General features: G+C 50.0%; 1 protein-coding gene across 3 annotated transcripts in view; it reads left to right on the top strand.

The window, feature by feature from the left end:
• The window catches only part of cttnbp2nlb (CTTNBP2 N-terminal like b), a 45,087-nt gene that overhangs the window by 21,333 nt on the left and 9,413 nt on the right, over positions 1 to 14,341 (top strand). For all 3 annotated transcript variants that reach the window (XM_064300173.1, XM_064300172.1, XM_064300171.1), the window contains exons 3-4: positions 8,329 to 8,565; positions 11,937 to 12,044. In XM_064300173.1, the coding sequence (XP_064156243.1) occupies positions 8,329 to 8,565; positions 11,937 to 12,044 (345 nt within the window). The remainder of the gene's footprint in view (positions 1 to 8,328; positions 8,566 to 11,936; positions 12,045 to 14,341) is intronic.

The raw sequence follows: 14,341 nt of genomic DNA, 5'->3' as shown, positions 1-14,341 counted from the left end.
CAGTCCTGGCTTAGAATCCTGAGCCAACCTAATCTCTTCAAGACTGCTGTCTTTAGAAGTTTTCCCTTAAATGCTGTTGCTTCAGGCAAGATCCACTAAAAACACCGCGTATGGTTGTGTGGAGGGGCTGGGGTGCAGGTGGGCCTGGGTAGAGTTTCAGTTCTGCTGCTCCGCCACTCCTTCGCCTCCAGATAAACAGCACTCATAAACATGGAACAGTGCTTTGTCATGCCATGGTCTTCCTTTTATTCTTGGACACAATGGCTTCAGTCCCTCAGTTTTATAAACGGTGTTTTACTGTGAGTCACGCACTCCATAAAAACCTATAAACTTACCAGGAAGTCACCTTAAACGGTCACCTGACCCACTTCCAGGAATCACGGAAAGCCAAAGAGGTCCACTTGTCCGTTTGGTTACATCCATAAAGAACCTTCTGTCCAAGGTGCAAACAATGAATGTGTTTATATTCTACTATATGCAGCTACCAAATCACTGCACGTACAGTATTTGCCAGAGGTTACCGTCTGTACCGAGTTTAAATTAATCTCCCGTCACGGTCTTTTGCAGCTAAAAACTGTAAAGTACAGTAAGAGCGTGCAACTATTCTTAAATAGCTTAATGGAAGGAACCTGGTATGCATGTTCAGGGAGGGTATTTGCGGTAAACAGTCTGGAATGTTCCTAAGCGCAGGTGAAGTGTGAAGACATCCAGGGGGAGGGTTCAGAGGCAGGTGCCCTTCTGGAGAACCACCCAGCTCCACAGTGTGAATAATTTAGCTGTTAATCCCCCCGCAAATGTTCCTACCTGCCCCACTTACCCCCCTCCAACTGAGCTGCCATATCTGCCATACCCCCCCCCCCCCAAAACTCTCTCACTCCCACAAGTGGATTAGCACCCTGTCACTGGTCCCCCAGACGGGTCACGTGACCTACAAACCCCATGAGAGCCCCCCCGACACCACTTTCATCCAAACCCCTGTGCCCAAAATGTACATTTTACCCACAATTCCCGTGAGCAGGAGAGACACTACTCATATATGGGAGAGAGGGAATTCTGAAAATGTATTTTTTTTTTGTTTTAGCAAAAATATGAACGGCTAATTATTATTTACTGTTTGTGAGGTAGTCGCTGCATTCCTGGTTTTGCTGGTGCTGATGGCTGTGTCTGTCTGAACATAAATGTGACTGCACATACCGTAGAAATGTGCATTATTTAGCGTGTGATTCTATAGACAGTAATATTGTGAGTATTTACTTTAAGTTCGATAATTCATTGACTGCATATATATTCAGTGATTTTACAAGGGTATACAATTAGAATGGGATTAGTGTGTGTGCTTGAATTCGGGTGAGTTGGTTGTTTTTCCCAAGAGCGGCTCTGTGGACAACGCTGCTGATGACCTCATCAAGGCGAGAGAGGAAAAAAAGCAGGCAAAATAAAGACGCTCTTAAATCCAAACCTGAAAAGCTGCCAGCGTTCTGATTTTCTGGGAGAAACACACTGTAATGGATACCGCCACAGTTTCAAAACCCTGAGAAACCCAGACTCTTTAATAGGATTAGACTTAATGGATGTGGCCTTGTTTCAGTTTTCCACCGTATCTTTAGGCCTGACTTGTGAAAAAAGTACAAATCAAACTGGTTTGAGGGTTTTTGTACTTTGACTTTCGTCTTTTAAACAAAAGTGCTCGCAGCTGGAAGTAAAGAATTTCTCCAACAATGGGCAGTAAAATGTAATTGAAATGAGAAAAAAACAATGATTTCCATAATAAACCACTTTCATTAGCCTTGAGACTACCTCAGACAGTCCCTACTGTTTATTTTTATAGGCTGTCAGGATATGCAATCGCACTATCCGTTAGTGTGTCATTTGTTGTTTATCGAGTTGCTTTTTTTAATCAAATCCTACGGTGATAACAACACGACTGACAAAATGATAAAGTACAAGGTCCACTCTTTGTGATCAGTTATCCTATTCAGCTGTATAATAGTAAATTAATTAAACTGATAACTTTGACGTAAATACAGGTGGTGATTAAATAAGGTCACTTAAGCATTTGCTTCACTTTTGTGCATGTGAACACACGCGATGGGTGTTTTCTAACATGAATAACTGAAATGAATTTAACTGCCTAAATTAAGCGTCTATGAAGGAAACACACTTAAACCTGTCCCCAGGCAAACTTGTGGAGAAATGTTGTTGCTTCAGTGAAGCTCTTCTGAGGGAAAGCAACATGTCATTATACTCCCTTTAAATCCTCATGATGGGAGAGATAGGCTGAGACCCAGAAAATCCTGCTTCTGGGCAGGACTGCGAGAGATTTTGTGAGAAGCCTTTGAGCAGACTGGTGCTGCGAACTGCACTGGCATTTCAGGGCATAACCTCTGCGTTTTTCAGACTGAACGAGATCGCCAAGCTTGTTAAAAGGAACAAAAACACTCAGAAGTTTGAGGCTGCGTTTCCTCAGCACACATTCACTTCAGATGGCCAGACTGTGCTAACGGGCTGGGGCAGACTGTGCTAACGGGCTGGGCCAGACTGTGCTAACGGGCTGGGCCAGACTGTGCTAACGGGCTGGGGCAGACTGTGCTAACGGGCGGGGGCAGACTGTGGTAACGGGCTGGGCCAGACTGTGCTAACGGGCTGGGGCAGACTGTGCTAACGGGCTGGGCCAGACTGTGCTAACGGGCTGGGCCAGACTGTGCTAACGGGCTGGGGCAGACTGTGCTAACGGGCTGGGCCAGACTGTGCTAACGGGCTGGGGCAGACTGTGCTAAGGGGCTGGGCCAGACTGTGCTAACGGGCTGGGGCAGACTGTGCTAGACTGGTAACGGCGGGGCAGACTGTGGTAAGGCGGGCAGACTGTGCTAACGGGTGGGCCAGACTGTGCTAACGGGCAGGGGCAGACTGTGGCTAAGGGCTGGGGCAGACTGTGCTAACGGGCGGGGCAGACTGTGGTAAGGGGCGGGGGCAGACTGTGGTAAGGGGTGGGGGCAGACTGTTGTCCGTGTATCTGTTTCAGAGCGTGCGCTGCGCTGTTTCAGAGCGTGCGCTGAGCTGGGCAGAGCGTGCGCTGAGCTGGGCAGAAGTGCGATGCGTAATGGAGCGATGCCCAGACAGTGCAAGGGGTGAAACGCGATCCTGTGGCCCCCTCAGCCCCGAACAATGAGCGCCCGGTGCCCAAAGCGGGAGGAGGGGTCCTGCCCCGTTCCTCTGTTGCCTGGCAGCCCCGTGATCTGGATGCCCCCCCCCCGTCGAGGGCTCCTCTCCTCCTCTGTCTCTGCCAGGCTCCCAGGCCTCCGCGCGGTACTGGCGGCCTGTCCTGCAGAGTGGACATCCCCGCGTAATCCCACCCGCGGTGCCTGTCCAGCTTATGGTGACGGTGCGGTTCAGCGGCCAGAGAGCTGGGCATGCGCGGCTGGGCATGCGCGGCTGGGCATGCACGGCCGCAGGTTCGCTGCACAGGCGGGACACTGCTGTTCTACTCTTAAGCAAGACGCTTGGCCTGAACGGCTAAGCACGCAGCCAGCTGTGTAAATGGATTCTGCGTGAAAAATGTAAATGTGTGTTGCCCGGGTTAAGAATCTACGAAATGCCTAAATGTTCCCAACAGTTCACCTCAAAGGCTGCCGTCAAAGCAGAAACGTGCGACTGTCTCAGGGGTTCTGGCCCGGTGCCGCGGAGGAGGAACGGGGTTCTGGCTCGGCGCTGATGGATTCTGAAACCGTCATCGAAAGCCAAGGTCTCCGTGGAGACTGTTCGCTGTTGGCGTTTTATTTTCACGCCCCCGGCTTTCGCCTCCTCTGACGTAAACATGCCGCGGAAGTGCGCCATCAGCAGCCTGGTAACACGCATAGCAACAGCTGACCGCGGGCACGCGTACCAGATGCAGCGACACCTCCCAATAACTCACACGGCCTCTCAGCTCTTTTTAAGGACAGGCTTGGACTAATAAGGCAAGGAGCACGGGTGCACAGCACACGTCATCCTGTTGCTTTTCCTTCAGCTTTTCTACAGTCAGTTAACTTCTCACTTATAACTTAAACTGACAGCCTACTTGTAAAGACCCTGCGAATTCAGTGTTTTTCTTTTTTAGTGTGCATTTATCTGTAAGAACAAAAAGTGTACTCTCCGTTTCCAAGTTTATAAACAAAAAAATTATACAATTTCCTTTTGATGTGTAGCAAAATGTTTTTGAACAGGGGAAGCAACCCCCAACGCGATGATGCCAAAACCAACCCAATCAGCAGTGGGATCAAAGCTATTCTGTCTGCTGCCCCTGGGGTGGGATCTGTTAATAGAGCAAATTAGCACCCGGGGCAGCGAGCCATGTAGGTTAGCAAGCTATTGATATCCGCTAACTCAGTCAGACTGTTATCAAGTCTACCATACATCAACAAAAACCGAGCTAGATAGCTTGCTCATTAAAAGCTCCTTCATTTAATCTGATGAAGTCCTACCATACCATCATTTAGAATGTGCTGACATATACTAGTGCTTAATAACAAGTGCTTAATATCATAGTATTTACTATATTTCATTCTTCATTTAACATACAAATATTAAAAATGATGATTGCTCAGGGACTTGATCAAACTAGCTTGGCCGTAGACACACAGTAACATTATCTAGTAGTTTCTCGACACAAAATAAAATGAATAAAATGAGACTGTCCAGGCTGGTGGAGTGAGTGTGCAGTGTGGTCGGAGTAAGTTATGCTTATTTTGACAGTGGCATGTCATGCCCTTCTCCAGCAATCTCAGCGATGTCGACATTTTGCGCGGTGCATTTTGCGTCCGCCTCGTTGAGCTGCTTCTGTCCGATTCGGGGAAATTTGAGCCGGCCGCGACCCCAAAGCCCGGCTCGCTACCAGCCAGGAGTCGCGGGAAAGCCGCCTGAGAGCGGAGAGACTCCGCCCCGCCCCGCCCCGCCCCGCCCCGCCCCGCCCCGCCGCGCTCCGGGGCGATCCGCCTGGCCTCGCTCGCTTCGTCTTGGCTGCGATTACTGTCCCCCGCAGGAGCGCCCCTCCCCCACGCGCACCGCCCTGGCGCTGCTAACAGTAGCTCTTTTGAGTCGGGTGCGTTTGCTTCTCATCCCCGGGGGGGTCCTTTAATGTTAAACAGTCAGGGTGCTCCGTGTGCCTGCGTTTCCCTCCGAAAGGCCCAAACCAGTGCCAGCGCCCCCCCCCCTCTGCACCCCCAGCGGACAGGGGAACAGGGCCTTGCTCTGTGTCTCACGCCCAAGCGAAACGTTTCCATGGGAACACCCAACAGCCCAAAAACACACCTTTTTCACTGCTGCATTTTCACAGGTAACTCCACCTCCTGAGATGTTCGGGCGTTATCGGCCAATGGTGGGGGGTGGTGCGGGGTGGTTGGGGGGACCCAAAACTGTAACGGGACGCCGTACCTGCCGCGGCCTTGTGGCGACTCCGCCGGCTGCAGAATGTGCCGGAATCCCCTGGGAGGCAGGGGGTGGCGATGGAGGAGTCGTACACAAGGAATCGTGTCCGACGGGCGGGAAATCGAAACGAACAGGGAGAAAGATTTCCCTGGGAAAACCCCCGTCCCGCCCCGGCCCACAATGCACCTGGATAACGGGGAGGAGATGAGTGTGTGTGCGGGGGGAGCAGTCTGTGGAGGACTGAAAGGAGTGGAAGGACACGGATATGTTTGGGGAGCACAGGAGCTCTGTAACTCTGACAAACGCTGCGAGGCGTGTGGAGCAGTGGGAGGCCGGCCTTTCAGCCGAAAGGACTGAGTCCCTGCCCAAGGCTGCGAGCTCTGCCCTGACAAAGCCAGGAAACCCAGCCTCCTTAGACCCTGTTAGACATTCAGAACACAGCCATGGTCTGTTCAAAGCCAGCACTCCAGCTTCCCCCACCCCACCCCCACACACACACACACGCACACACAAACGCGTGCACACACACGCACGCATGCACGCACACACACAGTGCACACACACATACGCCCCCCACCCCACCCACACACATACACACACACAAACGCGCGCACACACAAACACGCGCACGCACACACACACACAGTGCACACACACACATACCCCCCCCCCCCCACACACACACACACACAGACTCTCACACACCCAGTGCAGAGAGAATTGAGACGGTCTCTTTGTGCTAATCCTGCTGTGGAGGGGGGGGGGACCCAGGTTTACATTTTCCCCTGCTGTTATTCTGTGAAGCAGGAAGCATCAAAGAGGTTATTGTGTTTCTCTGGAGGGTGGGGGGGGAGGGTGGTGATGTGCTGCCAGTGGAATGCGGTGAATTAGCTCAGACCTGCAGCATGGGGGGTGGGGGATGGGGGGTGGGGGGGGGGGGCACACATCCTGCGTGAAGGTCAGCGGAGGAGAAGGGGTGCGGACAGCATCCTGCCAGCCTGCCTTTTCCCTCCCAACCGCGTCAGCTCCCTCCCCAGCCTTTAGTTTACACTGTTGGGCCTCCTTGCTGTGTGACAACTTCAACAAAGACACAGTACCTCTCTCTCTCTCTCTCTCTCTCTCTCATCTCCTGGTGGAGCACGGTTTTGGTGTCCGGTGTATTTAAACCCTTTAAACAGTAGTAGAAACTACTGCAGTGTCATCTGTTTTCGCACGACTGTCAGAAGTGAACTTTGTTTGAACATTCTCAGGGATGCACACGAGCACTTTCAGCTTTAACTGCTGCACCGTTAGAGTAATTCAAACCTACGCACTTCACCCCAGATCTGAGTCTGTCCCCCTCTCTCCCTCAGCGCTGTGGGGGGGGGTGGGACAGCCCGGTTTCCATGGTGACCCATTGTGTCAGGAAGCAGCTGGGCCCGTTCTGGCTGCAGGGAGGGCCCATCTGTTGCGGGCCGTTGTGTGTGCTCCAGCCAGGAAAGGGTGAAGAGCGTGCCGTCCTCTCTCCGTGTTGATCTTGGCATTGGCGCTTAGCCCCACACCGTCTGCCCCCAGCAACCCCACTCCCCTGTTAGCCACCAGCGGGGGGAGAGTGCTGCAGGCCTCGGATTGGGGGGGGGGTGTAGATCTCTGCAAGCCACTCTCTACCGCCTCTGAATTTAAAGGCCAATTTTACCCATCATGCTATTTTTCTGTATGTTGTCCTGCAACCATAATATCAGTGCAATGCAAGGCTGTATGCTAATTGTTTTTCCAGGGAGCACGTGTTCTCATGAGTTAAAAAGCTTAGGAGGAGGCTAATGCATCCCAATTAGTGCTTGTGCTCCTAAATTATTTTTCCAGTCAGCACTTGTCTAGTGTCCAGAGAGAATGCTCCTGAAACAGGAGCGCTGCAGAGCTGTGCAATGATGTTTGCATTTTTCTGTGCACAGAAAAAATTATTAAGCTCCCTGAAATGTTCTGTTCAGTGTAGAGGAAGTACAATCTGTAGTGCATTTTTCTGTTTGCTGCCAAATGATGAAAAAACTACACATTGCAGGGGAAAGTGAGGGTTAAAAGACAATTATGGATCATCATTTATCTTATTTCAAATGTAATGAGATGTTGTCTAGTGGGACACCTTAAGGACAATCATGCACAAATGCCACAGTGTAACCCTCTGAAAACGTGTTTTAACATCAAACACACACACAGCTATCCAGGTATTTTCCTATCTCTTCTCTGACTCACTTTTGCAAATGATTTCATTTGTGGGAAACACGGTTCATTTGTACTGAGGTCTAGGTTACCTTACAATTTGTGTAATTTGTTTTGTAAGATTATGAAAGGGAGAAAATGTTTCATTTCTGTGAAGTTGGCCTTTAAGGCTGCAGAGAAAGCACTGCAATTTTATCAGAACGAAAGAACTAAAGGTCTCCTCTGCTTGGCACTGCTTCGAACAGGCTCAAGAGGAGAGAGCAGAAACAACTCCACATTTGCGTCATTAGCAGAGCTTCCATTATCCGGGTCATTGATCTGACTCATAAACCTTTTAAAACCAGGCCATTGGTTTCCTGAAGCAGTGTGCCCTGCAGAACTCCACATTACTTCCTGACCTTGTTATGTCCACGGATGAGCACGTCGTGGAACTGCGCGGGCAGAATGATATTAGGTCAGTCAGGATATTACTGTTTTTCCGACTGACATTGAAATCCACGGCAAATGGTCATAATAAGAAGTGTAATGTGAAGAGGCTCTGGGATTGAAGCGAGCCGATATTAACTGAGGACATATGCATATTAAAAGGTGGGGGGGGGGTGGAAACTACAAGGCGCGGCTCCACTGCGGCCATTCGGTTTCACAAGGTCAGTGTTTTCCTGTTCTGCCACGAGGAGGCAGGATGTGATGTCATCGCTGACCTCTGACCCCTGTCCCGTTCCCCTGCAGGCCCAGCAGCGGGACGCCTTCGTGCAGGAGCGCTACGGGCGCTACGACCTCAGCGACCCCTTCCTGGCGCTGCAGCGGGACGGCGAGGCGGCGGGGGGGCGGGGCCGGGCCGAGAGGGCGGGGCCCGCGGCCTGCCCGAACCCCCTGGCCGTGCTGAAGCTGGTCATGGCGCACTGCAAGAGGATGCAGGAGAGGATGATGGGACAGCTGGCGGCCGTGGAGAGCCGGCACAGGAAGGTAGGGCCACGCCCGCCCGCTCCGCGCTCCTGCGTGTACAGTATACGTGCTCTCACCACATTCACAAGTCTCACATTCTGTAGATTCAGTCAGATTCCGCAGATTACTGATATTAAAAGAACATTTTCACCAAAACCACAGACTTATTTTTATTAATTTATTGATTTATGTATTTAGTTTCCACATCAATGTAAATGTACCTCAGTTAGTTAATCAGCTAATCACCCGTAGTCTCTGGGGCTAAATTAACCAGATACGCAGCTCCTTCCTGTAGTGCTACATAGATACAGGATGTCATCCCTGATTCTATAGACTCACCTGGTACTGAGCTCCTTCCTGTAGTGCTACATAGATACAGGATGTCATCCCTGATTTTATAGACTTACCTGGTACTGAGCTCCTTCCTGTAGTGCTACATAGATACAGGATGTCATCCCTGATTCTATAGACTCACCTGGTACTGAGCTCCTTCCTGTAGTGCTACATAGATACAGCATGTCATCCCTGATTCTATAGACTCACCTGGTACTGAGCTCCTTCCTGTAGTGCTACATAGATACAGGATGTCATCCCTGATTCTATAGACTCACCTGGTACTGAGCTCCTTCCTGTAAGTGCTACATAGACACAGGATATCGTCCCTGATTCTATAGACTCACCTGGTACTGAGCTCCTTCCTGTAGTGCTACATAGATACAGGATGTCGTCCCTGATTCTATAGACTCACCTGGTACTGAGCTCCTCCTGTAGTGCTACATAGATACAGGATGTCATCCCTGATTCTATAGACTCACCTGGTACTGAGCTCCTTCCTGTAGTGCTACATAGATACAGGATGTCATCCCTGATTCTATAGACTCACCTGGTACTGAGCTCCTTCCTGTAGTGCTACATAGATACAGGATGTCATCCCTGATTCTATAGACTCACATGGTACTGAGCTCCTTCCTGTAGTGCTACATAGATACAGGATGTCATCCCTGATTCTATAGACTCACCTGGTACTGAGCTCCTTCCTGTAGTGCTACATAGATACAGGATGTCATCCCTGATTCTATAGACTCACATGGTACTGAGCTCCTTCCTGTAGTGCCACATAGATACAGGATGTCGTCCCTTATTTTATAGACCACCTGGTACTGAGCTCCTTCCTGTAGTGCTACATAGATACAGGATGTCATCCCTGATTTTATAGACTTACCTGGTACTGAGCTCCTTCCTGTAGTGCTACATAGATACAGGATGTCATCCCTGATTTTATAGACTTACCTGGTACTGAGCTCCTTCCTGTAGTGCTACATAGATACAGGATGTCGTCCCTGATTTTATAGACTCACCTGGTACTGAGCTCCTTCCTGTAGTGCTACATAGATACAGGATGTCGTCCCTGATTCTATAGACTCAACAGGCACTGAGCTCCTGCAATTGTTGTACACAAAGTGTGGTTGGCATTAGGACTTTCTGGTGTGACGTAACAGTATGAATGTCCACCCCCACAGCATTGCGTTTGGTCATGTCTTCAAAGAGAACTTTCAGAAGAATGTTTTTGCCATGTTTCAGCTTTAACAGTGAGGACATATGGAGGACATTCAATGGTACAAATATGGAGCAGAATACCTGGTGCAAATAAAGAATCTGTGCCAATATTCAAGAATGAAACGGTACTGTATTTTGTTGAAAACTCACTGAATGTTATAAAATGTAACCAGGATCTAAATTGTTAAAGATACATACTTGACCCAGGTCTCTGCAGAATTCTGAAGCGACTGGTAAGGGTCTGCTCCTAGTGGAGCAGCTGTCTCACTGGCTACGTTGCCGTTTGTTTGCCCAGGTCTGCAGATGATCGCCCATCCCATCTCTCCAGATTAGGGGCTGTGTTTTAGCGTCCAGGTTCCTCTCCTGCTCAGGGCTCAGGGGGAAGAGCAGGTGTCTGAAACACTCCAGCACTTTTAAACACGTCTCTGCCCAGGGAGCCCAGCGCTAACCTGTCCTCTTTAATATTCTGAGGAAGTGTCCGTTAAGTGCTTTCCTGGGGTGCTTTTCTAAAACGACTTCAACTCCTGCGGAAATTTCCATTCAGTCGGTTATAATGGCCAATACCTTCAGAATAAGATACTGCAAATGCATGCAAAATACTCTGCTCACACATTTTCAGGCACAGGAATCAAACCATCCTGAGCCAATATCACTTGTGTGTAGAGAGATGTGTGTAGAGAGAACTGGACTGTAACAGATTCCCAGTTCCCAACTGTACTGTAACATTTGCCAATTATTGCCAGTTTTCCTCTGTGATCTATTTGTACGTCAGCACCTTATCTACAGTTTCCTCCAAACATACTTACAGTAGCTATTAGCTCCAAAGGTTAACACAACACATTATAGACAACTACAGAGGCTGCTGTGGGCCTCAACCCCTTAAGGGACTGTTCTAGTGCATGGATTAGCTCTATGGTCTCCACCCTGCCAGTACTGACTGTCTGGTTTTCAGGAGAGGCATCAAAATTGAATTTTTCAGCTTCGATGGAAGGCAGAAACTAAACTTGTAATATTAATAATATGGAGGCAGATATCACAGACTGTGTAGAATGTTTGGTATTTTAGGGTGACTGTGATTGGTGGATGTGTAGAATGTGTGGTATTTTAGGGTGACAGTGATTGATGGACATGTTGAATGTTTGGTATTTTAGGGTGAATGTGATTGGTTGATGTGTAGAATGTGTGATATTTTAGGGTGTCTGTGATTGGTTGATGTGTAGAATGTGTGGTATTTTAGGTTGACTGTGATTGGTGAACATGTAGAATGTGTGGTTTTTAGGGTGACTGTGATTGGTGGATTTGTAGAATGTGTGGTTTTTAGGGTGACTGTGATTGGTGGATGTGTAGAATCTGTGGTATTTTAGGGTGACTGTGATTGGTGGATGTGTAGAATGTGTGGTATTTTAGGGTGACTGTGATTGGTGGACGTGTAGAATCTGTGGTATTTTAGGGTGACTGTGATTGGTGCATGTGTAGAATGTGTGGTATTTTAGGGTGACTGATAAAGGGGTGAAATGTGGCGAGCCCAGCAGCTGCTGCTCCTTACTGGAGACGCGCCTCCTGCAGCAGACATCCCTATTGTTCCTCCTCCTCTCTTTGTTCTGACACCCGGCCTCACACAATAGAGCTTCTGCCACTAAGTGCTGCACAGACAGATCTACACACATCAACAGAGACTGTGTCTGAGCACAGAGCACTCCTGTAAGGAGGTAGAGGAGCAGAGAGCTTTCCTGCAAGGAGACAGAGGAGCAGAGTGGCCTCCTGTGGGGAAGTAGAGGAGCAGAGGGAGCTGTCAGACTTGTGATCTCACTGCTGCCCCCTTGTGTCCGCGACAGGTCATCGCAGACCTGGAGGAGGAGAAGCGGCGGCATGCGCAGGACACAGCAGAGGGGGACGACGTCACCTACATGCTGGAAAAGGAGAGAGAGCGGCTCCTGCAGCAGGTAACGTCCCAGAAACATCACAACAACGTTCCCACAGCGGTCCAGCAGTCAGCCCTCAACACTGCCCAACGTCCCGTTTCAGAACCGGTCTTTCTGCACCTACTCAGTAACAGTCCTTATTAATAATCATTCTTCCTCACAAGCAGGAAATAAGTGTCCCTCAGCCACCTCTCCGCTGGCCTGAGAATGGGTGTGCAGTTCACTCATCTCCCCCCGTTAGTGGCCAACTAAACGGCCAAAACATTAAAACAGGCTGACAGACACATCTAGGGCACATACGCCTTTTTTTTGGCATTGGTGGCTCAGCCCGCTGCCCCCCCTCCCCACCCCAATTCCTGGAAACTGGAAGAGGAACCAGACTTCAGGCCAAGTAAGGCTCACTCACCGAGCCGGAAAGTGACTGCTGGAACGCGGCCCAATCCAATGGAGCTGAAATGGAAGAGAGGGAGAGCTGCTTAGGAGAGGAGGGAGACCCTTAGAGAGAGACCCCTTTCCACAGAGCTCAGAGTCAGGAGACCCTTAGAGAGAGACCCCTTTCCACAGAGCTCAGAGTCAGGAGACGCTTAGAGAGAGAACCCTTTCCACAGCTCTCAGGAGAGACGCTTAGAGAGAGAACCCTTTCCACAGAGCTCAGGGAGACGCTTAGAGAGAGAACCCTTTCCACAGAGCTCAGGAGAGACGCTTAGAGAGAGAACCCTTTCCACAGAGCTCAGGAGAGATGCTTAGAGAGAGAACCCTTTCCACAGAGCTCAGGAGAGATGCTTAGAGAGAGAACCCTTTCCACAGAGCTCAGAGTCAGGAGAGACTCTTAGAGAGAGAACCCTTTCCACAGAGCTCAGGAGAGATGCTTAGAGAGAGAACCCTTTCCACAGAGCTCAGGAGAGACGCTTAGAGAGAGAACCCTTTCCACAGAGCTCAGGAGAGATGCTTAGAGAGAGAACCCTTTCCACAGAGCTCAGAGTCAGGAGAGACTCTTAGAGAGAGAACCCTTTCCACAGAGCTCAGGAGAGACGCTTAGAGAGAGAACCCTTTCCACAGAGCTCAGGAGAGACGCTTAGAGAGAGAACCCTTTCCACAGAGCCCAGGAGAGACGCTTAGAGAGAGAACCCTTTCCACAGAGCTCAGAGCTCAGGAGAGACGCTTAGAGAGAGAACCCTTTCCACAGAGCTCAGGAGAGACTCTTAGAGAGAGAACCCTTTCCACAGAGCTCAGGAGAGACGCTTAGAGAGAGAACCCTTTCCACAGAGCTCAGGAGAGATGCTTAGAGAGAGAACCCTTTCCACAGCTCTCAGGAGAGACGCTTAGAGAGAGAACCCTTTCCACAGCTCTCAGGAGAGATGCTTAGAGAGAGAACCCTTTCCACAGAGCTCAGGAGAGACGCTTAGAGAGAGAACCCTTTCCACAGAGCTCAGGAGAGATGCTTAGAGAGAGAACCCTTTCCACAGAGCTCAGGAGAGATGCTTAGAGAGAGAACCCTTTCCACAGCTCTCAGGAGAGACGCTTAGAGAGAGAACCCTTTCCACAGAGCTCAGGAGAGACGCTTAGAGAGAGAACCCTTTCCACAGAGCTCAGGAGAGACGCTTAGAGAGAGAACCCTTTCCACAGAGCTCAGGAGAGACTCTTAGAGAGAGAACCCTTTCCACAGAGCTCAGGAGAGACTCTTAGAGAGAGAACCCTTTCCACAGAGCTCAGAGCTCAGGAGAGACGCTTAGAGAGAGAACCCTTTCCACAGAGCTCAGAGTCAGGAGAGACGCTTAGAGAGAGAACCCTTTCCACAGAGCTCAGAGTCAGGAGAGACGCTTAGAGAGAGAACCCTTTCCACAGAGCTCAGGAGAGACTCTTAGAGAGAGAACCCTTTCCACAGAGCTCAGGAGAGACTCTTAGAGAGAGAACCCTTTCCACAGAGCTCAGAGCTCAGGAGAGACGCTTAGAGAGAGAACCCTTTCCACAGAGCTCAGAGCTCAGGAGAGATGCTTAGAGAGAGAACCCTTTCCACAGAGCTCAGGAGAGACTCTTAGAGAGAGAACCCTTTCCACAGAGCTCAGGAGAGACTCTTAGAGAGAGAACCCTTTCCACAGAGCTCAGAGCTCAGGAGAGACGCTTAGAGAGAGAACCCTTTCCACAGAGCTCAGAGCTCAGGAGAGACGCTTAGAGAGAGAACCCTTTCCACAGAGCTCAGAGTCAGGAGAGACTCTTAGAGAGAGAACCCTTTCCACAGAGCTCAGGAGAGATGCTTAGAGAGAGAACCCTTTCCACAGAGCTCAGGAGAGACGCTTAGAGAGAGAACCCTTTCCACA

This window comes from Anguilla rostrata, chromosome 11 (assembly GCF_018555375.3).
Source record: "Anguilla rostrata isolate EN2019 chromosome 11, ASM1855537v3, whole genome shotgun sequence".
In the NCBI taxonomy this organism is placed as follows: Eukaryota; Metazoa; Chordata; class Actinopteri; order Anguilliformes; family Anguillidae; genus Anguilla; species Anguilla rostrata.
Note: the sequence above shows the minus strand (reverse complement) of the source record. Positions and strands in the feature narration are given on the sequence as shown.